Source organism: Nycticebus coucang, chromosome 6 (assembly GCF_027406575.1).
Source record: "Nycticebus coucang isolate mNycCou1 chromosome 6, mNycCou1.pri, whole genome shotgun sequence".
Taxonomy (NCBI): domain Eukaryota; kingdom Metazoa; phylum Chordata; class Mammalia; order Primates; family Lorisidae; genus Nycticebus; species Nycticebus coucang.
The window spans coordinates 47041142-47066582 of NC_069785.1; the positions used below are offsets into that span (position 1 = coordinate 47041142).

General features: G+C 42.4%; 1 protein-coding gene and 1 long non-coding RNA gene across 7 annotated transcripts in view; one reads left to right on the top strand and one right to left on the bottom strand.

Annotated features, from left to right (window-relative positions):
* Window positions 1-12883, top strand: part of SLC28A2 (solute carrier family 28 member 2) — a 44608-nt gene extending 31725 nt beyond the window's left edge. For all 6 annotated transcript variants that reach the window (XM_053594974.1, XM_053594975.1, XM_053594976.1 and 3 more), the window contains 13 exons: window positions 1429-1570; window positions 2138-2251; window positions 2731-2808; window positions 3234-3314; window positions 4056-4136; window positions 5388-5513; window positions 5597-5727; window positions 6216-6384; window positions 6574-6771; window positions 7909-7990; window positions 9564-9662; window positions 9866-9977; window positions 11766-12883. In XM_053594974.1, the coding sequence (XP_053450949.1) occupies window positions 1429-1570; window positions 2138-2251; window positions 2731-2808; window positions 3234-3314; window positions 4056-4136; window positions 5388-5513; window positions 5597-5727; window positions 6216-6384; window positions 6574-6771; window positions 7909-7990; window positions 9564-9662; window positions 9866-9977; window positions 11766-11883 (1531 nt within the window). In that variant the 3' untranslated portion in view covers window positions 11884-12883. The remainder of the gene's footprint in view (window positions 1-1428; window positions 1571-2137; window positions 2252-2730; window positions 2809-3233; window positions 3315-4055; window positions 4137-5387; window positions 5514-5596; window positions 5728-6215; window positions 6385-6573; window positions 6772-7908; window positions 7991-9563; window positions 9663-9865; window positions 9978-11765) is intronic.
* LOC128588265 (uncharacterized) lies at window positions 4-15179 on the bottom strand. Its single transcript, XR_008380739.1, has 5 exons — window positions 15085-15179; window positions 3285-3363; window positions 2364-2428; window positions 2075-2233; window positions 4-1233 (listed from the first exon to the last, which is right to left on the bottom strand). It is a non-coding gene; the product is annotated as an uncharacterized LOC128588265 (long non-coding RNA).
* Between the last annotated feature and the right edge of the window lie 10262 nt (window positions 15180-25441).

Consider the following 25441-nt stretch of genomic DNA (forward strand, 5'->3'; position numbering starts at 1 on the left):
ATCTCTATGTCCCTGGCCCCACAGTTTATCCCAAACCCCAGTCTACTGCCCTTTTGCTCCTTTGACATTCCTGGGTTCTTTCTTAGACCCTCACTTACACTTTTCAAAACCAAGACACAAAGAACAAATAGCAACAGGCCTCCGAGCACCAGACTTCAGTCCAGTTTCTTGTCACCTTGGGTCTCAACATTGCTAAGGGGTAAAAGGGGTTCAGAGAAGTTTTTAGTTCAGAGTTTCAGAAAAGACATTCAGCCTGTTTATCCTCAGGGCCTGTGTTAAAAGTGAGAAGCAATATTCCTCTTCAATGAAGTAGTCAGAATAAAGGGCTGTATTAGGTGCTGGTGGTCATCTGTGTCTCCCTCACTTCCCTGATACTCCCTATACTTTTCCCCCACTAGTCCTCCAAACTTCCTGCACTCATTGGTGCCCCTTAAAATTCCTTAGAGTTTAAGGAGCAAACTTACTGCTCAGTATATACTGAGCTGGATTCTATGGCAGTTATAGTTTGTCTAGCCATGGCACGTACTTGCTCTTTAATCATAAGCCTGGGGTGAGAGAATGACTTTCAGACTCTACAAAATTCCTCTTTTCTCCCAATTCTTCAGTGAATGTTTGTTAAGGATGTTTGCAAAATGGTAATTTGGAGTAACCACAGTAGACTACTAACTAAATTTTGGATCATTGACTTATTTGACACTGGGGAGATAGACCTAAGAGAACTTTATTCACTAGCAAGATGCATTCTGGAAGCCAGATTTATCCGCTTTAAGTGAAATGGGCTTACATGAGAACAGCTTCAAATTTCAACCTGACCTCTAGTGCCTTTTGTTGTTTTGCTCCTGAGGTATCTCAATAGATAACGTGCTCTTTCTGTTTTATTTTCATCGGTGATCTTCCGATTCTTTTCCCTTGCACTTGAAGATCAATAACACTCAGACATGAGGAAACTAGTCCATGTATTGATAAATGTGTTTGGCACATGAGAGGATCATAAGACCATAAGTAGTTGATTTGTGGTTTAGCCTTTACTCTGCCCTTGGAGTGATTAGAAATTGGGTGGAGATCCATAGGGGACAAATATGCATACTTTTCCTCCTTTGGTTTTTAATATTTTGGTTAGTTATTGGAACAATCTTCAAAAATGAGTCTTTAGATCACATTTATTGATATGGAAACTTTATGAAAGGGAAGTCGTGTAATTTGTGTTCTCAGATTCGTTCTTTCAACTTCATTCTGTGAGTAAAAGAGTTGGAAACAGAGAGGTTGAAGCCAGGGAACTATAAGATTAATGATTTTCAAGACATGACTGTGTCCAATTAACAACAGACTATTGAGTTGTTTTACTTATTCTGGGGTAAACGCCTATTTTTTAGAGTAAATATTGTTATTCATTCACTGAGTCACATGGTCTTGGCATTCCTTCTTCAGGGTGTTTGCAGGAATCTCCTTGGTTGGCCTTATACTGTGGTTGGCTCTAGACACAGCCCAAAGGCCGGAGCAACTGATCTCCTTTGCAGGAATCTGCATGTTCATCCTCATTCTCTTTGCCTGCTCCAAACACCACAGTGCAGTGAGTTTCGGGTTTTTGGGTTGGGCATAGCAACACAGCACCAAGGGCCATGTACTAATTACAAAGTGCATGGATCAAATATTAATTACAAAGGCATAGAACTAAGTTCTTAACAATCCTCATAAGTTGTCTCTTTGACAATTTTGTTCCCAAGCGAAGTTTTAAAGTTTTCAGAGGCCCTACACCACTTATTTTCAAACTTTAGATTATGATCCATTAGTGAGTCTTCATATCAATTTTGTGAATCTAGGTCAATGTTAAAGAACAAAAGGAAAAAATAAGGTAGGAAAGAAAGAAAATATAAAACCATAGAAAATCAGCTTGCACTGAACATCAGAATGTTAAAACACTGGTTTATGAAACTTTTATTTGTATGTTATATGTATGTATGTATAAGTGCTATCTAACCTCTAAACACATTTTTAAAGACCATATAGACATTATGGACCTCTGTCTCCCTACCATTCCCCATATTCCCTATGCCATCTTACCCTTGTTACCAACCTTGTCCAGGTATTGGGTAAATAGAGTTTAGAATTCACACTGGAATAATTTTCTTGTTCTCAGGTGTGCTGGAGAACAGTATTTTGGGGCTTGGGTCTTCAGTTTGTCTTTGGGATCTTGGTCATCAGAACTGATCCTGGATTTAATGCATTTCAATGGCTGGGAAAGCAGATCCAGGTATGAGAAGTTGAATGTGAATATACAATCTGGACGGACATCCTTAACCACTTCTTCTAATCACAGATTTTTATACAGGAATTTAGGGAAGGGTCCTGGGTCCAAAACTTACCCCTCCTCAGAGGCTACAAAGGCGTTTGATCTATTTCTGGTTTCTCCCTGTGCTCTTTTAAAAACCTAGAGAAAAGAGATTTGAGGGAACCATGAGAAGATTAGGCTGTGTCCTTATGATAGTGGTAGGAAATCCAGTTGGGAAAGGAGAGAGTATTCTGGGGTATAGCTAATATGAATAAAGAGAACTAAACATCTGAGTCCTCTGTTATTCAATGAGTAACTCCTGGGGACACAGCGTACCTCCAGGCTGTCAAAAGGAGGCCAGCCTCACTAGCAGCAGTAGGTCCTAGTCACATATACAACTGATCTTTTTTCCCCTGTGTCTTTCTGGGTTTCACTCTTACTCTTTTTTTCTCCCCTTTCAGATTTTCCTGAACTACACTGTGGCTGGCTCCAGTTTTGTCTTTGGGGATATGCTGGCCAAGGATGTCTTTGCTTTCCAGGTCACATCTGTTTTATAGGCAGCACAATCAGTGGAGGGGTGGGAGAGTCAAGCAGATGAAAGTGTGTGTGCAAGAGATCAGCCAGCCTGTGTACCAGTTTAATCCTAAGAAGATAATTTAATCCCATTGGTAAAGGAAACACCAATCTCTCACCCTTTAATCATTACCCTCCTAAAATTACATGAAATAGGGGTCATGGAGAAAGGCTCAGAAAACATCCTGTGGCTTATTACTTATGGGATAACAAATCTGTAATACATTTTAAATGTATTCCTAGTTTGTGTAAACACTGAGTATCTACAATGCATCAGATATGCCCTTAGAATGCTGAGAGATTAATTTAGAGGCCTGAAACATAATCCATTTATGGTCTACATGGCTTATACAATGTAACATCTCACTGGCTGCCACCATTCTCATTACAGGCCTTGCCAATCATCCTTTTCTTTGGATGCGTGATGTCTATTCTCTATTACCTGGGTCTTGTGCAGTGGGTAGTTCAGAAGGTGAGTCTTTGTCCTACACCAGTCAGGAAATGGACCTTCATCTTGTGATCTATCAAGGGGCATGAGATGATGCTTATTTTAGACAAACGCTCATGTGTAGGATCTAAAGTGCTAGAACCAAGTGAAAAGGAAAACCTTTCAAACATTACTAATAGCAAATGGTCATCACAGGCTGTAGGTAGGCTAAGGGGCAGAGCAGGGAGAAAGTTTCATTCTGTCACTTGGGTAGAATGCCATGGCATCATAGCTCACACCAACCTCAAACTCCTGTGTTTAAGTGATCCTCTTGCCTCAGACTCCCAAGTAGCTGGGACTATAGGTGCACACCACAATGCCTGGCTAGTTTTTTATTTTTAGTAGAGGCAGGGTCACACTCTTGTTCAGGCTGTCTCCAACTTCTGAGCTCAAGCAATCCACTTGTGTCAACCTCCGGAGTGCTGGGATTACAGGTGTAAGCCACTATGACTGGCTGGCCAGGACTATTCTTTCATACTGAATTTTAATATATTTGTTTAGAGGCTAAGAGTCCTGGTCAAGGCCTTATCAGTAAGAAAGGAAAGAGTATTAGTCCTAAGGCTGTGAGTCCTGGTCAGTTTCCTTATCAGTAAGACATTGTGGCTGGCTCCAGTTTTGTCTTTGGGGATATGCTGGCCAAGGATATCTTTGGACAGGAGGGGTTTTGCTGGACATTCTTCAAAATTCCTGCTAATGTTAATGGTTTTGGTCTCTGTGTCCTTTTAGGTTGCCTGGTTTTTACAAATCACCATGGGCACTACTGCCACAGAGACCCTAGCTGTGGCAGGAAACATCTTTGTGGGTATGGTAAGCATTCTGAAGCCTTCTGGCCTTTTCTCTGGGGAAACGAGAACTTGGCACAAAAGAGGTTTAGAAAAGTTATGTTTTCCTTTTGAAAACGACTAAGGGGCAGCCAATCACTGATAAAAGAAAATTCAGCAGCTCAAAGAAGATTCAGCTCATTGCTCTCACCCTTTATGCCTAATACTACTCACCAATAATACACACTCTGGATGGACATCCTTAGCCACTTCTTCTAACCACACAGAAATTTAGGGAAGTGCCCTCAGCCAAAACTTACCCCTCCTCAGAGGCTACAAAGGGCATTTATTCTATTTCTGCTCTCTCTCTGGGACTCCTTAAGGCCCTTGTTTTCCAAGATCTCTGAGGAGGCAATAGCTTGTCTTGCTTAGGACTAACACCAAGGGTCTTTTCTATTATACTTGCTTGGTATACTAGTCTACTTAGAGTAGCTGCTCAATATACACTACAGACTGATCAGCTCTATGTTTGGGATAAGGGCTTGTCAAAGCATAAGGAGTTAGTATTGAGATCTTTCCCTCTCAAAGCTATAGGCTGCTACTAAAATGTTCTCAGAATGCTCCACATTTTGTAGAAATTATTCATAATCAGCTTAGTTTCCTCAGCTAGACTATAAGCTCCTAAAAGTAGGTTCTTTGCCATATTCATATTAGTGTCCCTATTATCTAGTACTGTGTTATGCACATAGTAGGCACTCATTAAATAATAAATAACATTATCTTAAGTCAATGCTAGGTGTACTTTATATAGTTGGGCCTCCATAATTTCATAACATTTTTACCAAATTTATTTATTTTGATTCTTTCATAAACAGTGGGCTTAGATAATCTATTTGCATTTCATTTAATGAGTACTTTTAAAGTATCTAATACGTACTACTTATTAAGTGCACTATATTCCATAAATTCATAATTGCATGGTTTTAGGCAGTGAGAACATACGAAGGAAATACACCATTTCTCTTCTATAACATTTTAAAATGTGAATAGATGAAACAAATATCTATGGAAACAGGCAAGAGCTATGCCAGCCAGGACATGATGAGATGCCAGTGGAAGTGAGGCAGACACTAGGAGGCCTGAGGGCAAAGCCCAGTGCTCACTCAGTGGTGCTGCACCTCACCAAACAGTACTTGCCTTGGAGGGCTGTGTCTAGAGAGTCCAGCCCCTGGTGTGGGCACTCTGGTGTGGGAGGTTGCACCTTTTTGGAAACTGACTGTTTTCTCCATGTGTATAGACAGAGGCACCTCTGCTCATCCGTCCCTACCTTGCAGACATGACCTACTCTGAAATTCATGCGGTGATGACTGGAGGGTTTGCCACCATTTCAGGCACTGTGTTGGGAGCCTTCATATCCTTTGGGGTAGGCATCATCTGCTTGGTCACTCCCAGGCATGCCTGAATTTGGTTCTGTAGAGACACTGATCCTTAAATCTGGCCTTACAGATTGATGCGTCATCCTTGATTTCTGCCTCTGTGATGGCTGCCCCTTGTGCTCTTGCCTTATCAAAGCTTGTGTATCCAGAAGTGGAAGAATCCAAGTTCAAGAGTGAGGAGGGGGTAGAACTGCCTCCTGGGTGAGTCTAAGGAGGCATGTAATTTGGGAGGTGGTGAGGTAGGTGCAGGATCAAGAGCAGCACTGTGGTGGCTGAAACTTCTAGGCTCCCTCAGAAGGAATAATGTGATCCCATACCAGTGTTTCTCAACCTTCCAAATGCTGCAATGTATTTTCATTGTTACAAAGGGGTTGCAACCCACAGGTTGAGAACCGCTGCCATAGACCCTCTTTTTTCCAGCTAGTCATGTTGTTCCTTCTTTTAATTCTGCCACCTGCTGCTATCTTCTGCATGCCAGTACCCTCCGTCCTTGCTGCAAGTGCAATTTCCTGCCAATTATAGATATTACTTCAGAGTAATTTCCACTAACAGGGTCATTAAGGAACCATCATCATATCCCATTCTGGCCTTGCATCCTCTTCGTGCACTATAAAGACAGTGAGATTTCTGTTCTCTGAGATGCTTAGTCTACTCCAGACGCTACTCTTTCCCTTTTCCAATAACCACAGGAAGGAGAAGAATGTCCTGGAAGCAGCCAGCAATGGAGCTACAGATGCCATAGGTCTGGCTGCTAATGTAGCAGCCAATCTGATAGCCTTTTTGGCGGTATTGGCCTTCATCAATGCAGCTCTCTCCTGGCTGGGGGAATTGGTGGACATACAGGGACTCACTTTCCAGGTAAAGGATTACAATTTGTTGTCTCTCTGGGATGTGGCTAAGTAGTCCTTGAACTGTGCCTATCTTCCTGATTTGCAGTAAGCTAAGGGAGAGCATGAAGAGAAGGGTGGAGGGGATTGGATCAAGGTCCTCAGTACCTGGCCTTTGTTATTAGTTCTTCCTTTCCTGGGATACCTCTCTTTCACTCAGGTCATCTGCTCCTATGTTCTAAGGCCCTTGGTTTTCATGATGGGAGTAGAGTGGACAGACTGTCCAATGGTGGCTGAGATGGTGGGAATCAAGTTCTTCACAAACGAGTTTGTGGCCTATCAGCAACTGTCTCAATATAAGAACAAACGCCTTTCTGGAGTGGAAGAGTGGATTGAGGGCAAGAAACAGTGGATTTCTGTAAGTGACAATCCAGAAAAGCATAAAGTGTTAGGTCTCAGCCATGGTGACCTGGGGGTAGACAGAAAGTGCTATGTATGGATTCATTGCAGACCCATAGGTACCTTTCTGGTGTCACTGGCCTAGCCACAAAGCAAGCAGAACAGTATGCTTAGCAGCCTCATCAGCAGTGCCCGAGCAACTCTGAGGTCTGTGTGCCGCTCAATGTCTCTCTATAATGTAATCACTGTTTTTTTTTTTTTTTTTTTTTTCGGTTTTTGGCTAGGGCTGGGTTTGAACCCACCATCTCTGGTATATGGGGCTGGCGCCCTACTCCTTTGAGCCTCAGGTGCCGCCCCACTGGGTCTTTTTTAATGAGTTTAAAATTGCTCTAAATTGATATCCTTTTTCTCTCCCCTGCCTCTCTATTTCTTCCCCCTCAATCATCCTTATTTGTGAGCCTTTTCCTTATTCATAGATATCAACAAGAACAGTGTTAGGGGAGGGCACCTGTGGTCAAGTGGGTAGGATGCCGGCCCCATATGCCAGAGGTGGCGGGTTCAAACCCAGCCCTGGCCAAAAAAAAAACCCCGCCCTCAGGTAGAGTGCCGTGGTGTCACACGGCTCACAGCAACCTCTAACTCTTGGGCTTACGCGATTCTCTTGCCTCAGCCTCCCAGTGTTCTTTTTATGAGGCCCATGGTGGTTTCCATATCATTATTCCTATAGTAACTCAGGGAACAGTTATTATTATTATTGAGACAGAGCCTCAAGCTGCCGCCCTGGGTAGAAAGCCATGGCATCACAACTCACAGCAACCTCTAACACCTGGGCTCGAGCGATTCTCCTGCCTCCGCCTCCCAAGTAGCTGGGACTACAGGCGCCTGCCACAATGCCCGGCTATGTTTTGGTTGCAGCCGTCATTGTTGTTTGGCAGGCTTGGGCTGGATTTGAACCCAGCAGCTCAGGTGTATGTGGCTGGTGCCTTAGCCGCTTGAACCACAGGCGCCAAGCCAGGGAGCAGTTATTTTCTCAGCATCTTTTTCATATTCTTAGGATAAATGGTAAAGATTGAGGGCTCTAAGTACTCTGGAACTTCTATCATGATTATAAGACTGTATACATGAGACTAAATTGATTTATTTTTGTTTTCCCTAGGTAAGAGCTGAAATCATTACAACATTTTCCCTGTGTGGATTTGCCAATCTTAGTTCCATAGGAATCACACTAGGAGGCCTGAGTAAGTGCATCCGTTTTCCCAGCTCTCCAATAAGACAGCCAGATCCCACCTTCTGTAGTGGGCATTCTTGGTGCTTCAATGTAAGTTTGGACCAGAGAGAGAAGCTGATATGAAATGAGGCCTCTTAGGCTATTAATTTGGAGCTAAGCAATCATGCTACTTAGCTATGCATAGAGCCCTTTACAATCTCAACTTCAGTTACTTTTTCCTTTGGATTAGAGACTCCAAAGACCAATTTTATTTTAGTTTTCCCTATGAGGGAGAAAATATAATGATATTTTTATTTGGCCATTAAACAGACATAGTGCATATATATGTAAAGATTTTTTTTTTTTTTTGTAGAGACAGAGTCTCATTGTACCGCCCTCAGGTAGAGTGCTGTGGCGTCACACGGCTCACAGCAACCTCTAACTCTTGGGCTTACGCGATTCTCTTGCCTCAGCCTCCCAAGTAGCTGGGACTACAGGCACCCGCCACAACGCCCGGCTATTTTTTTGTTGCAGTTTGGCCGGGGCTGGGTTTGAACCCGCCACCCTCGGCATATGGGGCCGGCGCCCTACTCACTAGCCACAGGCGCCACCCAATATTTTTTTTATTCAGTAGTGAAGGCACTTTCTGAAATTAGGCTGCTCACTGGTTGTCTTCAAAGAAGCAAGATTTGCACAAAGAATCAAAAGATAAATCAAAGCAGCAGACACAGGCAGATAGATAGCAAGAGTCAGTGGTGTAAACTGTTAGATTGAGAGCTGCAAGCACCAGGTGTAGGAGAAATGAGTCTTTGAAACAAATGCTGATATATTTAGACTTCTGGACACATGGCTCAATGTGGATGATGATTGGAGGAATAATATGAGGAAAGTGGAATTTTCCTTGAGTAGAGTTTGAAAAAAATCTCAGAAAAAAATGAAATGTAGGAAGAAATATAGCTCAGTGTATCCTTTTTTATAAGGTGATCATATTTTGGGGTAGAGTCATTAAATTTATGTATTTGATGGGCGGCGCCAGCCCCATACGCTGGAGGCGGCGGGTTCAAATCCAGCCCCGGCCAAAAACTGCAAAGAAAAAAAGTAATTATGTATTTGGTAGCTGATTTAATTAAAGATGAAGTAATTTCACTTTATTTTTTCCTTTCTGTCAAACAACTGATTCTAAGACATGCATTGTGTGGCTAAGGCTTAGGTGAAAGTTGCTTTCCTTAGCCCTCTGGCTCAAATAGTCCATCTAATTCTGGTTCAGGCTTTAGAGTACAGATTTCAAGTGGTAAACACAAGGCATTTGCATCTGTTTGGAGCAACCCAGAGCCTTGCTTGATCCAAATACATCTTGGGTATGTTCATAGAACCATTAAAGTTAGGGTCAGACATAATCCTTGGCCCAAGGAAAGCCTGACTCAGTGAGCCTCAGGAATGTATACACACACTTAGTGCAACACTGGTGAGCCTCAGGTGGTTGGTAGTAGGGGAGCTATTCATCTGTCTTTTGTTCCTCTGCATTCTTCTAAATGGGGACTCATGGGATATACCTTATTGCCTGCTGGGTGAAAGATCAATTGATTTTGTTTTATTATCTGCAGCATCAATGGTACCTCACCGGAAAAGTGACTTTTCCAAGGTTGTGGTCAGTGCTCTCTTCACAGGGGCCTGTGTATCCCTTATCAGTGCCTGTGTGGCAGGTAGGTACTCAGTTTGGTCTCTTGGAAGAAATAACTTACTTAGATCATGACAGGATCTCTCTCAGAATATTAATTTAACCATCCATCCCACAGATGCATTGAAAAGGCACCTATTTACCTCATCTCTTCATACTCAAAGAATAAAGTGCCTTGAGGAACGTGTGCAAATTCTCCCCACTAGTATCTCTGTTTCCTTTATCCAGGAATCCTCTATGTCCCCAGGGGAGTTGAAGCTGACTGTCTCTCCTTCTTAAACACAAGTTTCAGCAATAGAACCTATGAGACCTATGTGTGCTGCAAAGAGCTCTTTCAGAGGTGAGTGTGCACCCCCAGCTGACTCTTCTTATACACTGTCCTACAGTGGAGAATCAGTAGGGGTGGGGAGAAAAAAGATCTTGAGGTTATCCTGTGGAGGCTGAGTGTATGAAGAGGGCCATGGATACTGGTGATGGTCTAGGCCTGTGTTCTATTAGGCACATTGTCAGTATTAGCTCCAGTATGTTCCAGTGACAGGTTCCATTTTTTTTTTAGTGTACTAAACAGTAAATTAGAGTACTAAACAGTAAAGAGTGCCTTGAGAAACGTGTGTAAATTCTCCCCTAGTATCTCTGTTTCCTTTATCCAGCTGTTTTCCTGATAAGAAGTTACTGTATTGGCGTGGTGCCTATGGCTCAAGCGGCTAAGGCACCAGCCATATACACCTGAGCTGGCGGGTTCGAATCCAGCCCAGGCCCACCAAACAACAATGATGGCTGCAACCAAAATATAGCTGGGCATTGTGACAGGCGCCTGTAATCCCAGCTATTTGGGAGGTGGAGGCAGGAGAATCGCTTGAGCCCAGGAGTTGGAGGTTGCTGTGAGCTGTGATGCCACGGCATTCAACCCAGGGTGACAGCTTGAGGCTCTGTCTCAAAAAAAAAAAAAAAAAAAAGAAGTTACTGTATTTATTGTGACTGTAATATAGCTAGGTTGTAGGTGAAGACTTAGCAATGGTCCTACATGGACAAAAAACTATGGACTTCTTCAGACAGAAATAAGACTGCAAGACGATAGTTGCATTTATAAAATTATGAGGCATTCAAATAGTGTAAAAATGAACTTTTTGTTTGTTTTTGTTGAATTTGTTTACCAAATTCTAGAATATGAAAAGAGAACATATCATTAAGCTGAAAGAACTAGTTTGGGGACACACAAAAGGAAGGATTTGAGGTATTAGAATGGCGTCTTCAAAGCAAAAATTATGTATGTTGGTGGTGATACATGGATGAGTTAAGAGAGTTCTGGGAAAAATGGCTGAAATATCATAAAGGGCTTTGTATGAATTGATAAGGAATTTAGATTTTGACCTGAAAAATTCTGAACACTGGCATGATCAGCTATGATTTTTCAAAAGATCATTGTGGAAGCCATATGATGGCAAGGAGACCAATCAACACATTGCTGTAATAGTTCTAGTGAGACATGATAAGAAGTGATACCCAGTGTTTGTGAGGAAGGATAGGCTCCAAATGAGGTAGAATCAATGGGGTTGGTCATTGGCTAGACTCTGAAATAACTTTTTCTTTTCTGGCTTGGGCAAGTGAGTCTAAGGAGTGCTCTTTATTCACTGAGAGGAAGAGGACCAGTTTCAACAATGGAAGTAAAAGGGAGAGATTATACCTTAATTTCATTTTAGATATGTTAACTTGGATGTACCTAAGGTACCACCATGTGAAACTTCTCACAAACCAATGGGTCTGGGGTTCATGAAGTAAATCAGAGGCAAATATGTAAGTTATCATTAAGTAAGTGATCTGTTCATTATCTAGGTAGATGTTTGGGTGCTAGGTGCTTAACAGGTTACTAGGCCAAGTTAACAACTGTAAGCCATCCTGTGTTTGGAGGTTATCATCAGAAAAGACAACCAATGTTGTACAAAGGTTTGCTAGTCCTGTCTTGTATATGAATGAGAAAATCAATTTAATTGGGCCTAATTTATTTGGTCATGGCTTATGGATCCATTTATAGGTTTTTGTTTTCAGTTGCTCAATATAGCTTACCAATATATTTTGTTGCCTTATTTTTATCTGACCCAATATGTATCTCTCTGGCTTTTCATTTCAGTACTTCTCTGAATGGCACCAACCCTCCTTCTTTTTCTGGTCCCTGGGAAGACAAGGAGTTCAGTACCATAGCCCTTGCTAACTGCTGTGGATTCTACACCAACACCATCTGTGCCTAAGGCTGCTAAGTCCATTTCCATAACAGTTTTGATTTTAACAGCTTTTTGATGGCAAAGGTGTTTACATACTCAGGGTTCCACTCTATAAATAACTCCCCAAAACCTTTTTTTAAAATTTCAGATTAATATGAGGGTATAAATGATTAGGTTGCAATGTTTACATTTGTTAGGTAATGTCCATATTGCACACCCAGGAGGTGTGCCATATACCCTTACACTCACCAAGATCTTTAACAGTAAATGTCAAAGATTCATTTTGGTTCATTATATCCCAATAATGAAAATTAACATTTGTCTGCCAGTTGGTAATGCCTGTAATCCTAGCACTCTGGGAGGCCAAGGCAGGAAGATCCCGTGAGCTCAGGAGTTCAAGACCAGCCTAAGGAAGAGCAAGAGTCAGTCCCTACTGAAAATAGTATAAATAGCTGGGCCTTGTGGCAGGTGCCTATAGTCTCAGTTATTCAGAAGGCTGAAGCAGGAGAATCACCTGGACCCAGGAGTTTGAGTTGCTGTGAGCTAGGCAAACGTCATGGCACTCTAGCCTGAGCAACAGAGTGAGACTCTGTCTCTAAATGAGAAAAAAAAAGAAAAAGAAAATTAGCATTTGTCTTTCCATTACTTGGCTGAACCAAATAGGAAATTCCTCACGGGCCCTGCTTGAGCTTTTATTTGAAAAAATAAATATTACCATATCAGTAAGATCTAGAATTCTTGCTTCTAGTTGTCATCTTTAAAATTATGTGATGCAGTGGGCTATAAATTTGATTTAGTATGTTCCTGGGGCAGGAGGGTAGGGAAGCTATATTTCTTGAAGCTATATGGATGAGTGTGGTTTATATTACTAAAGTTGCACATGAAATGTACATGAATATTTAATGATAAAATTTTCTGTTACCCCTTCTGTGTCTGGATATTATCATCAGAAATCCGCAAACTCCTTAACATCACTACAGAGTAAATAAAAAATGTCTTGCATACAAACTTCTAAGGATGATCTATTTCTTAGTTTTAGTATTCTGCTTTAGTGTCAATAATATTTGCTCCCAGTTCACAGGGAATCCTTTAAAACACTGGTTTTCAAGGGGAAAGGGCAATTTTGCCCAGCCAGGGGTCCTCAAACTGCAGCCCGCGGGCCACACGAGACAGTGTGATTGTATTTGTTCCCGTTTTGTTTTTTTACTTCAAAATAAGATATGTGCAGTGTGCATAGGAATTTGTGCATAGTTCTTTTTTTTTTTTTTTTAACTATAGTCCGGCCCTCCAACGGTCTGAGGGACAGTGAACTGGCCCCCTGTTTAAAAAGTTTGAGGACCCCTGCATGGTTATCAGTTGTTTCAACTGGGAGGATGCTACTGACATCTATTGGTTAGAAAGCAGTATTGTTGCTAAAATTTCTACAATGCACAGGTCAATCTCCCACAGCTGGCCCCAAATCAGTGCTGAGATGCTGATTCAAAACATTTAACATATTTATTATATTTAATATTATTTTAAATATTAATAATAGTAAAGCCTTAAGGAAGTGTTTCAAAAGGATGTAGAAGTTCCTCAAAAGTTAAAAAGAATTACCACAAGGCTTCACAATCCCACTCCTCTCTCTCTATATATTCAAAAAAATTGAAAATAGGTATGTACTCAAACAAGAACATGTATATGCATATTCACAGCAGCACTATTCACAACAGTAAAAAATGGAAGTACTCCAAAGGTCTATCAACAGATGAATGGATAAAAAAATTAGAATTTTACTCAGCCATAAAAAGGATGAAGTCCTGATACATGCTGCATACAAACCTTGAAAGCACTAGGCTAAATTAAAGAAGCCAGACTTAAGAGCCCTCCTCCTTTTTTTTTTGAGACAAAGTATCACTCTGTTGTCCAGGTTAGTGTTGTGATGTCAGCCTAGCTCACAACCACCTCAAACTCTTGGGCTTGAGTAATCCTCGTCTCAGTCTCCCAAGTAGCTGGGACTACAAGTGCATGGCACAACACCCGGCTAATGTTTCTACTTTTTTTTCTTTTTTTTTTTAATAGTAAGACATGAGTGAGCAGTCACTGTTTTGACCCCTGCAATGGTATGGTCTTGAACTCTTGAGCTCAAGGACCCTCCTGCCTTGGTCTCCCAGAGTGTTAGGATTACGGAGTGAGCCACCGCGCCTGGCCACAAAAAGACTATTATTGTATAATTTCATTTATATGAACTATCCAGAATAAATAAATCCATAGAGACAGAACACAAACTAGTGTTTGCCAGGAACAGGGAGTTGGGAAGGATTAGAGGGTGACTTCTTAATGAGTATGGGATTTTACTTTCGGATGATGGTAATGAGGTTGTGCAATACTGTGAATGTACTGTTACTTAATTGTTCACTTAAATGGTTAATTTTCTCTGAGTTCAGAACCTCTTGGGTTTCTTCTCAAGTGCCTGTTCCTGTGCTCTCTTCCATAACTTATTATTATTATTATTATTATTATTATTATTACTATTTTGAGACACAGCCTCAAGCTGTTGCTCTGGGTAGAGTGCTGTAGCATCCATGCTCACAGCAACCTCCAACTCCTGGGCTCAAGCGATTCTCCTGCCTCCACCTCCCAAGTAGCTGGGACTACAGGCGCCCGCGACAACGCCCGGCTATTTTTTTGGTTGCAGCCATCGTTGTTTGGCAGGCCCGGGCTCGATTCGAACCCGCCAGCTCAGGTATATGTGGCCGGCGCCTTAGCTGCTTGAGCCACAGGCGCCGAGCCCCCAGAGTCTCAATTTATGGCCCTCGGTAGAGGGCTATGGCCTCACACAGCTCACAGCAACCTCCAACTCCTGGGCTTAGGCGATTCTCTTGCCTCAGCCTCCCGAGTAGCTGGGACTACAGGTTGTGGCCCACCACAACACCTGGCTATTTTGTTGCAGTCTGGCCAGGGCCGGGTTGAACCTGCCACCCTCCGTATATGGGGCCGGCACCCTACTCACTGAGCCACAGATACTTCCCTCTTCCATAACTTCCACCCGCCTCGGCCTCCCAAGTGCTGGGATTACAGGCGTGAGCCACGGTGCCCGGCCTAATTCAATGTCTAATTCCACTGTTCTAAGCTCTCCCCCTCAGAGTGTATGGCTGCAAACGCGGGAAAGATGACAATCTCACACTAGCGTCTGCAGAACAGCCTCAAAAGCGGGAGGGAAGAGGAAAAATAAGAGCTGACGGTTACCTCAGAAAGGCGACGCTCACTCGAGGAGCCTAGAACGCTCCCACTGGAGGACGTTAGAGAGCTGAGCGGAAGTGGGCGGTCCGGATTGGGTGCGAGGTGCCAGCCAATCCTGGGAGGCAGAAACGGGGACCAATCGCTCTCGGACTCCATCCTGGGGGCGGGACAAATGCGCCCACGCTGTGATTTTGAGGGCTATGACCACGCATGCGCTTGCGTTGCTCAGCTTGTTTTCCCAGGCCCTGGTAGGGAGTTGGGGAAGTTGAGCGAGAGAGCCGGAAGGAGTCCTGAAAAGAAAACACGGAGGAACAGGAGAAATAGGAGTTGTGAAAAGGGGGTGTGCCTGGGGGGTAGTCGTGTGGAAAGGGGAGGGCAGGCTGAGTCTTGTTCCACAGCCTGCCTTTTTTGCTTAATATGTATGAGCATCTTTCAAGGCCAGTCATTACAGACCCACCTCATTCATTTTACTGACTTCATAAGGATGTACCCTAAGTTATCCATTTACCTATTGATGGACATTTAGATTGACTTATATTTGGTAAGTTATCTCTAGGGACAAAGTTTGTGTTTGGCTCCCATTTCTGACATTCCTTTAGCTGCTTGGATCTATGGATCTATTCTTGATGAAAGTCCTTGGTTAAGCTATTGGTTGTTAAAGAGTTGTCACCTCTGTGGGAATAATTAACTTTTTTTCAGATAAGTTCTTTGTGCCCAAGCTTGAATGCAGTGGCATCATCATAGCTCACTGCTCCTGATTCAAGCAATCCTGTCTCAGCCTCCAAAGGAGCTGGGCTACAGGCAGTGTGCCACCCACAACTGGCTAAGAAAGTAATTGACTTTTAAGACAGGAATAATAGAAACTACATGATTTAGTCAAAGTCCTGGCCTGAGTCCTTTTTCAAGCCATGTGAAAGTTAATTTAACTTTTTTTTTTTTTTGAGACAGAGCCTTAAGCTGTTGCCCTGGGTGGAGTGCTGTAGCATCACAGCTCACAGCAACCTCAAACTCTGGGCTCAAGCGATTCTCTTGCCTCCGCCTCCCAAGTAGCTGGGAATACAGGTGCCTGCCACTACGCCTGGCTATTTTTTGGTTGCAGCCGTCATTGTTTGGCGGCCGGGCTGGATTTGAACCCGCCAGCTCAGGTGTATTTGGCTGGCACCTTAGCCGCTTGAGCCACAGGTGCTGCCTAACTGTTTAATTTCTGTGAGCTTTCATTTTCACTTCTGCATAACAAAGGTGATGACAGTAATCTACCTGTAAAAGTGCTAGAACAATTAATAATGTATGTGTAAAAGAAACTGCATTCAATAAATGATAAGGTGATCAAAAATATTCATATCACAAGTGGTTTAAGTGTAAGGATCTTACATGAGCCTTTTCACTTGAACATTCGCATGGCACTTACCACATTCTTTTTTTTTTTTTTTTTTTTTTTGAGGTATAGTCTCACTTTGTCACCCTTGGTAGATTGCCATGGCATCATAGCTCACAGCAACCTTAAACTTAAACTTTTGGGCTTAAGTGATTCTCTTGCCTGAGCCTCCTAAGTAGCTGGGACTACAGGCCCCAAAACAATGTCAGCTATTTTTAGAGGTGGGGTCTCACTCTGGCCCAGGCTAGTCTCGAATCTGTGAGCTCAGGCAATCCACCCACCTCAACCTCCCAAGTGCTGAGATTACAGAGGTGAGCCACTGTACTGGCCTTACCACACTCTAGGGTGCTTAAGTTTACATGTTTTGTTTTGTCCTCCCCCTCCTATCCCTTACCCTGCCCATTTAATCCATACAACTCTTTGAGGAAGATATTCTTACACCTTTCTAAAGGACCAGAGATAGGCTTAGAGAGATTAAGTATTAATAGTTTTCCTAGAGTTACATAGAAAATGACAGAGCTGGGATTTGAGCCCAGGGTATGTCTGATTCCAAAGGCCTCACTGTTAACCACTATGTCTATCTATTCTCATAACACGCCAGCCCTCCCTGCCCACCTTCCCTTTGCTTGTTCCAATCTAGTGTCTCAAGCTTTACAAGTTTAACCCAAGTGTTCCTTAGTTCAAAACCATCAGCTTCAAAATTCAAAGTACAGTATAACCTCTGTAAGTTGACCACCCAAAGGACTATAATGGATGTGGTCAACATAAGGAACTAGGCCTACTGTACTGATACAGTCTATGAATATTAGGTCAATTTAAGGAGGTGGTCAATGTAGGGAAGTGGTCAATTATGGAGGTTCTACTGTGTTTATACTTTATTTATTAATTTTTTTTTGAGACAGAGTCTTACTTTGTCACCCTCAGTAGAGTGCAGTGCTATGGCATCATAATGCACAGCAACCTAGAATTCTTGGGCTCAAGCAATTCTCTTGCACAAGTCAGCCTGTTTATACTTTCTGTCTTACTCCTGTGCCAATCACATCCTGCTATGTGGCTTCTTTTGTATTTTTGTCTTATATTGTTATTTGTTTTACTGTTTTCTTCTATTGCAGCAAGTAGAAAAATGGTTATTATAAAAGCTGGCAGTTCTCTCAAAGACAGAATTGTTTATTTAGCAAGTTACTTTGATCAGTGCTTAGAATATGGAGGGCCCTGAGGGCAAAGATCAAGTCTGTTTTATTATCAATATCCCTGAGGCAGCACACCATGCCTATCAAAAAAGAAAAACAAAAAGAGTGTTTGGTATTTGTTGAATGAGTAGAAAAGATGAAATTCTAAGAGCTTGGGCCTGAATATCTGAAGCAAAATGAAAGAAGGGAAAATGTCTACTGAATGAAATTATGTACATAAAGCACTTATTCTGCCTGGTACAGAGTAAACTTTCAATTGGTGTTACTGATAATTATTATTACTACGTAAGTATAGTAGCACTTGGGGGTAGGACTTGTGGGTAGCATATAAAAAAGGGGGAAGGTAAAAGAAAGAACAGAAATGGGCATGGAGCATTTAAGAACAAAAATAACTAATATTTGTTACTGTGAGCCTTGGCCTCAAACATTTAATGAGTCTACTATGCATATAGTCTGGTGCCAGTGCTATTCTGAAGAATTAAAAAATCCAGGTTTCATAATTGGAGCACTTTGGGAGGCTGAGGTAGGAGGATCACTTGAGGTCAGGAGACCAGCTGGGGTAACATACAGAAAAAATTAAAAATTAGCCCAGCATAGTACTGTACACTTGTAATCCCAGCTACCTGGGAGGCTGAGCTAGGAGGATCGCTTGAACCCAGGAGTTCAAGGCTGCTGTGAGCTGTAATTGCACTACTAGCCCGGGCAACAGAATGAGACCCCGTCTCTAAAAAGAAAAGAATCCAGGAAGTGTCCATTGTAGATGGCAGGCTGTAGGCAGCCCAGTTCACAGGGATAGAGTATTCAGCAGAAGGAGTTAAACAGAGCTGTAGATTATAAGAAGAGAGGTAAGGTGTCCAAGAAACCTTATAAATGTTGAGAACATGCTGATTTTTCTCATTATGTATAGGATGGGAGCTCAAGCCTATTTTCATTAAATCTTAAAGGATAGAGGAGTCTCCAGGAGGCTGAAAGATTTTGGAAACATCAAGACAACTAAATCTGGAGTTACACTTCTGTGGTTATTCTCTATATATTGTGTTTATTTCATGCCCTCCCAAAGAGATTGTAAATTTTTGGAACTAGAAACTATGTCTATGAATTGAATTTGTATGACATTTTTCTTTTTCTTATTAGTTTTTTGTTTTTTTTTGAGACAGAGTCACACTATGTTGCCCTTGGTAGAGTGCCATGGTGTCACAGCTCACAGCAACCTCAAACTCTTGGGCTTAAGCGATTCTCTTGCCTCAGCCTCCCACGTAGCTGGGACTACAGGCACCTGCCACAACGCCCAGCTATGTATGACATTTTTCTGTATATGAATTTTTTGTCTTTACATTAACTCAATAGAACTAACAAAATCTTTTATGGTAGGTATGACAGGCATCAACTCCACCCCATGACCCCCTACTTCACTCCATGCTATAGACAAGGAAAAGCAGAGAGAAGTTAAGTACACTTGCCTTCAGTTACAGAGGTAAAAAGGACCTGAGGCTGCCTAATACAGTGAAAAAGTCATAATATTATAAGACTTTTCACTATCTGGGTTGCATCTAGTTTTCCTGGCCCTTTTCTTACCACTTACCAGGCCAAGTACATAATCATCATAAAGAACTACTGAGCTTCCCTAAGAAATCTATACTTACCTCCTCTAAGTGACTTTGAAGAAGATACCTAAGTTCTCAGTAACTGTTCTTACAGTTATACAAATGAAGGTACTAATCACTTCATGAAAGGGTTGTGTAGATTAAATGACTTAACCTTAAAGCTCTTGGAATATAGAAATGCTTAATGAATGTTCTCTTCTTTCCTTGGATTTTCTTATCTTTCATGTCTCCCAACTTAAAGCACAATACCATTAGGTTTGAATGTTTGTGTCTCCCCAAAAGATCCATATGTTAAGATCCTACTCCCCCCACAAGCCAATAGCATTAGGAGGTAGGGCCTGGGGGTGGAGCTCTCATTGGTGGGAGTATGTCATGAGGGTGAAGCCCTCATGAATGAGATTAGTGCCCTTATAAGAGAGGTACAAGAGAGGTCCTTTGCACCTTCTGCAATACGAGGTTATAGTGAAATGAGGATGCAGGCCCTCACCACGTACAAAATCTGCTAACACCTTGATGCTAGACTTTCAAACTTTCAGAACTATGAGAAATAAATTCCTATTATTTAAAAGCCACTTTAGTTGGCTTGGCACCTTCTGTAGCACAGTGGTTACGGCACCAGTCACATGCACTGAGGGTGGCAGTTTCAAACCCGTCCTGGCCCAGCTAAACAACAATGACAACTGCAACAAAAAATTAAAAAATAAATCCACCGAGTTGGCCAAGCACAGTGGCTCATGCTTATAATTCTAGCACTCTGGAAAGCCAAGGTGGTTGGGTTACCTGAGCTCAGGAGTTCCAGATCACACTGAGCAAGAGTGAGACCTTGTCTCTAATAAAAGACCACCTAGTCTCTGGTATTTTATCATAGTAGCCTGAACAGATTAAGACAAATACTTTCTTCATAGCTCTGTCATAAATTTCTTATATTTCTCTTCAGTGGTACTGGGTTCCATGTCCTGTGCAAGTCTGACTCTTAGAGACAGACTCTTAGAAGTAGCTCTAGAAGGGTGGGGTTAGGAGCTGGGTTAGGTCTACCTGGTAGATGATGAAGTTATCTTTATCGATTCACACATGAAGCTGTACATTATGTTTAAGGTACAAGGCCAAGATCAAAACTGATGGATACTAATCTGTTCTCAGGTATGGGAGTGATGAAGATCCAAGAATAGGGATAAGTAGGTCATCAAATGGTTTTATCATGATAAACATTTGTCATCAACAAGAAAGCATGATTTAGGACATTTATTAGAAACCATGTACGTCACCATTTATATTTTCATTAGACTGAATAACTGTGATCAGTTTTTATTTTTGTAAATTCAACTCTTGTTTCCAGAAAAGCAAAAGGTATATTTTTGAAAGCCCCAAATTTACTTTGTCACTATTTTAAAGTTCATGTCTACCACCTTCAACATTAGATTTCCCCTGACTCTAAGAATCCTTTGCATAAATTTGAAGCAGGAATCAAAACCTAATATTGAAGTGGTATTTAACAAATATAGAGCAGAAGGTTTTTTGCTGAAATCATATTTCCCCTTGTCAAGAGCTATTGTTCCCTTAAGGAAAGTAAACATTACATCTGTGGCATTGAGTGCCTCAGAAAGAGAAATCGGAGGAGAGTTCTCTTTTCCATGGTGACAGGATTCAGAATTGAATTATTCATCAAATGAAGGATATTTCTTTATGATTAGCCCAACTCAGAAGATGATGTAGCAGAAAATTCCCAAAGAAAATACTATTCTTTAGATATTTGACATTTGAGGGCCCCTGTATTCTTGGTTTCAAAAGCAAATCTATGACTTTGTGAATGAGCAAATTGTCCTTGAACTATGTAGCTAGAATTTATAAAACAAAAACCAGTGTTGAGCAGCATCTGTGGCTCAGTGAGTAGGGCGCCAGCCCCATATACCAAGAGTGGTGGTTTTGAACCCAGCCCCAGCCAAACTGCAACAAAAAGATAGCCAGGCGTTGTGGCGGGCGCCTGTAGTCCCAGCTACTCCAGAGGCTGAGGCAAGAGAATCGCCTAAGCCCAGGAGCTGGAGGTTGCTGTGAGCTGTGACACCATAGCACTCTACTGAGGGTGACAAAGTGAGACTCTGTCTCTAAAAAACAAACAAACAAACAAAAAAAAACCAGTATCAATTTCTTTCTTTAGGGGATTTCAGAGACAAGTTAAATATTTAAAAGAATGTTTTAAGGTGGCCAGAGAATGGAAGGCATTATCACTAGTCATACTTTTTTTTTTTTTTTTTTGTAGTTTTTGGCCAGGGCTGGGTTTGAACCCGCCACCTCCGGCATATGGGACCCATGCCCTACTCCTTGAGCCACAGGTGCCACCCACTAGTCATACTTTTATAAAAGCAAAACACTCAAGTCTGTTGCATTGCTATATGCTGCCTGGATGGTGGTCACCACTATTGTGGGTTGGTAGCAAAGCCATTGGCTGCCGACTGCCCATAGCATTGTTGAACCACTCAGGTTTGGCTGGCTCAGTATCAGAATGCTGACTGAGCACAGTGGTGCTTAACTAAGGCTTAGAAAGGGTGGGGGAAATGTTCATACCAGTCATATGTAATAGTCACACAAAAATTCACGAAAGTAATGTTAATAATAATAGCTAACATTTACTGAGTGCTTACTAAATACCAGGCACTGGCATTACTTGGCCAAATCCTCACAAAAGCCCTATGAAGGATCTTATAGTTACAAAGCCATAGCTACGCGGTCTGCTGTCCCTGGTCCCCTCAAACTGAAGGGCCCCCATGTACTGACTAGGAGGAAAGACAAAAGTACCTGCACACTGGCCAGGATGGACTGCAGAGGCTCTGACTTCCCAGCAAGCTACCTGCAGGGACTGGGTAATACAACCAAAAGTGTGAGGGGATTAATGCCTGAGGTGGAATAAACCTCCACCAATGAGAGACAGGAGACAGAGAGAAGCTAGATTTGCTCACCCTTCCTTCTGTGTGATGAGCTGCTCTGAGAGGCCTTCACTTCATTTGGGCTCCGTGGAGATGAAGGTCAAGCAACTATCTTCGTTCGCAGTGAAGCTCAGGCCCTCTTAGTATTACAGGTTTGCTTTTACTTCTTCCCTTCTTCTTTTTTTTTTTTTTCTGTAGAGACAGAGTCTCACTTTATGGCCCTCGGTAGAGTGCCGTGGCGTCACACAGCTCACAGCAACCTCCAACTCCTGGGCTTAAGCGATTCTCTTGCCTCAGCCTCCCAAGTAGCTGTACTTCTTCCCTTCTTCACTTCCTTTCCCTCCTCGTACTTTCGTCCCTTCACTTTCACCAGTCGATCACATAAAAGCACATTCTTCTGCTTTAAACGTTGTTGTTTTTTGGACTCTAGGCTCAAAAATGCTGGTACCAGGAGGGGTCTTCCAAAGTGGACTCTCAAAAAAAAAGGGGGGTTTTGAAGAAGATCTCACCTATCTAAAGGCAATAGATTGTTTTTCCTGTTGGTAAGCAGGATAATAATAATCTTGCTATGCAGTGGCATTCATCACGATTACTAAACCTTTCACTTGCAGTTAATTGGGATGAGTTGAAGGTGAAAGATAAAGAATTAGGATACTAAGTAGATGCTATATTTGATGGCATGGGGGCAATTGTAATGATACAGATTGGGGAATAGAATGGAGGCTTTTTTTTTTTGGCCGGGGCTGGGTTTGAACCCGCCACCTCTGGCATATGGGACTGGCACCCCACTCACTGAACCACAGGTGCTGCCCCCTTTTTTTTTTTTTTTTAATTGGGGACTGAGGAAAGGTTAAAAATCTATATAGTTTACAGATGTTCCACCTGGTTTTGAAAACTTTTTATTATGGATCTGGTTCCAATTGAGGGTTAGAAAAAATAAAATGCTATTTTTTTAAATTGTTAAATCATAGCTGTGTACATTAGTGCAATCAAGGGGTACAATGTGCTGGTTTCATATAGAATCTGAAATATTCTCATCAAACTGTTCAACGTAGCCTTCATGGCATTTTCTTAGTTATTGTATGTAGACATTTGTATTCTTCCTTTAGTAAGTTTCACCTGTACCCATTCTAAGATGCACCGTAGGTGTGGCCCCACCTATTACCCTCCCTACACCCTAATCTCCCCACTCCCTTCCCCTTCTTTGGCCCTTTCCTCATAATCTTGTGCTATAGTTGGGTTATAGCCTTCATGTGAAAGCTATAATTTAGCTTCATAGTAGGGCTGAGTACATTGGATACTTTTTCTTCCATTCCTGAGATACTTTGCTAAGAAGAATATGTTCCAGGGCGGCGCCTGTGGCTCAGTGACTAGGGCGCCGGCCCCATATGCCGAGGGTGGCGGGTTCAAACCCAGCCCCGGCCAAACTGCAACAAAAAATAGCCGAGCGTTGTGGCGGGTGCCTGTAGTCCCAGCTGCTCGGGAGGCTGAGGCAAGAGAATTGCGTAAGCCCAAGAGTTTGAGGTTGCTGTGAGCCGTGTGACGCCACGGCACTCTACCCGAGGGTGGTACAGTGAGACTCTGTCTCTACACAAAAAAAAAAAAAAGAAGAAGAAGAGTATGTTCCTGCTCCATCCATGTAAACATGAAAGAGGTAAAGTCTCCATCTTTCTTTAGGCTGCATAATATTCCATGGTATACATGGTGGGGAGAAAAATATTAAAGAAATAATACGATAATTTTTTCAGAACTGAAAAATATTAATTTTCAGGATAGAAGACATAATGATTCGAAGGAGACCTGCACCAAGGTTAAAAATAGTAAAATTTCAGAAAAATTGAGACCTGCAGAAAGTGGAGGAGAAAAGATCTTGGTTGCCTGCAGTTAAGACTATTGCCACCAGATGGCAGAGAGGCTCTAATTGAAGATTTTTGTTTTCCCTTCATTTCTTCTCCTTCTTTCTTCTTCCCCTTCCCCTCCTCCTCCTCCTTCATCTTCTTATTCTCCTTCTCCTCCTCCTCTTCCTTCTCTCTCTCTTTTTTTTTTTTTACTTCTGCCAGGTGAAACAGTTGCTCCTTCATATCTTTCCAAAGCCTTAGAAAAAGTTTTCTAAATTGGATTCTCTCTATCTGGTAGTCAGAGCTCTGACTGATTTCTTCTTAAAATACTCTGCTAAAAGGCCACCATGCAATCAGCATGGAGAAATAAGTTTATTCCTTTCAAGGAACTGGGTCATGTGGCTCTGAGGAGAAAAAAGACTTGAACTTGAATCCTCTTCTCTCTTTATTCATCTACTCAGTTTATTTCAACATTTGAGGGATTGCTAGATCTTCCACTCTCTTACTGGGATCCAAGGTCACCTCCCCCAGAAAGCCTTCCTGACCCTCACCTTTAGGGGAATCTTCCCCATGGCCATTGCTTCCAGGGGGACTTTTCAGCTTCTAGACCAAGATGGTCTCTTGAGCACAGAAACTAGACATGATTAATCTTTCTGTGGCTATGACCTGGCTGTGCCTGGCTCCAGACTAGGTTCAGGAAACACCTAGAGAAGGCACATCTCTTAGGGGAGAGTCTACCTCTGAGCAGGTGGGAGCTCAATTCTGTACTTGATAGCCTGGCCAAGTTCTTGTCTCTCTGCTAGCTTTGGGGTCAGTAAAATGGCCTGCTGAGTCCAGAAATGAGGTTCTCAACTACCTGGCTGAGTTGCCAGGATAGTCATTGTCTCCTCAAACCCAAGGGAGGGCAAGGCAAGATAGGCCCCTTAAAATCTGGTGCTTGGTTTTCCAGGTACCCGGATAGGTGGTGGGAGGAGATTCATCCTTATCTGCCCTTGTCTAATTCCTCCTTAAGCCACCTCGAAAACAGAGCCTAAAAACAAGAACTAAATGATGGCTAGCTTACCTCCGATTTCTTGGACATATACTCTTGGTCATGCCCTGTGTTGGACATTTAGGATTCTGAAGTTCATGAAAGCATCCTGCCTCTGTAGTGGAGCAGAAAGGTCATGTACAAAAATTCTGAACGTGCTCAGTGCTGCCAAGGAGAGGGGCTGGACCTCTGTGGGCTTGAGCTTATTCTGGGCCTCAGGGGAAGCCACAGCCTTGGCTGTCCCTGCCTCCACCCTCCTACCCTTACCCTGACTCCGTTCTCCTTGGCTGCCTTGGTCTGTGTCACTAGTGGCCGCAGTATTCCAGAGTGACATCCAGGTGCCCTCCACCTGAGCTCTGAGTAAGGGGAGTCCTCATGATTTAAAACAGGGGCAGATGGGGCTTT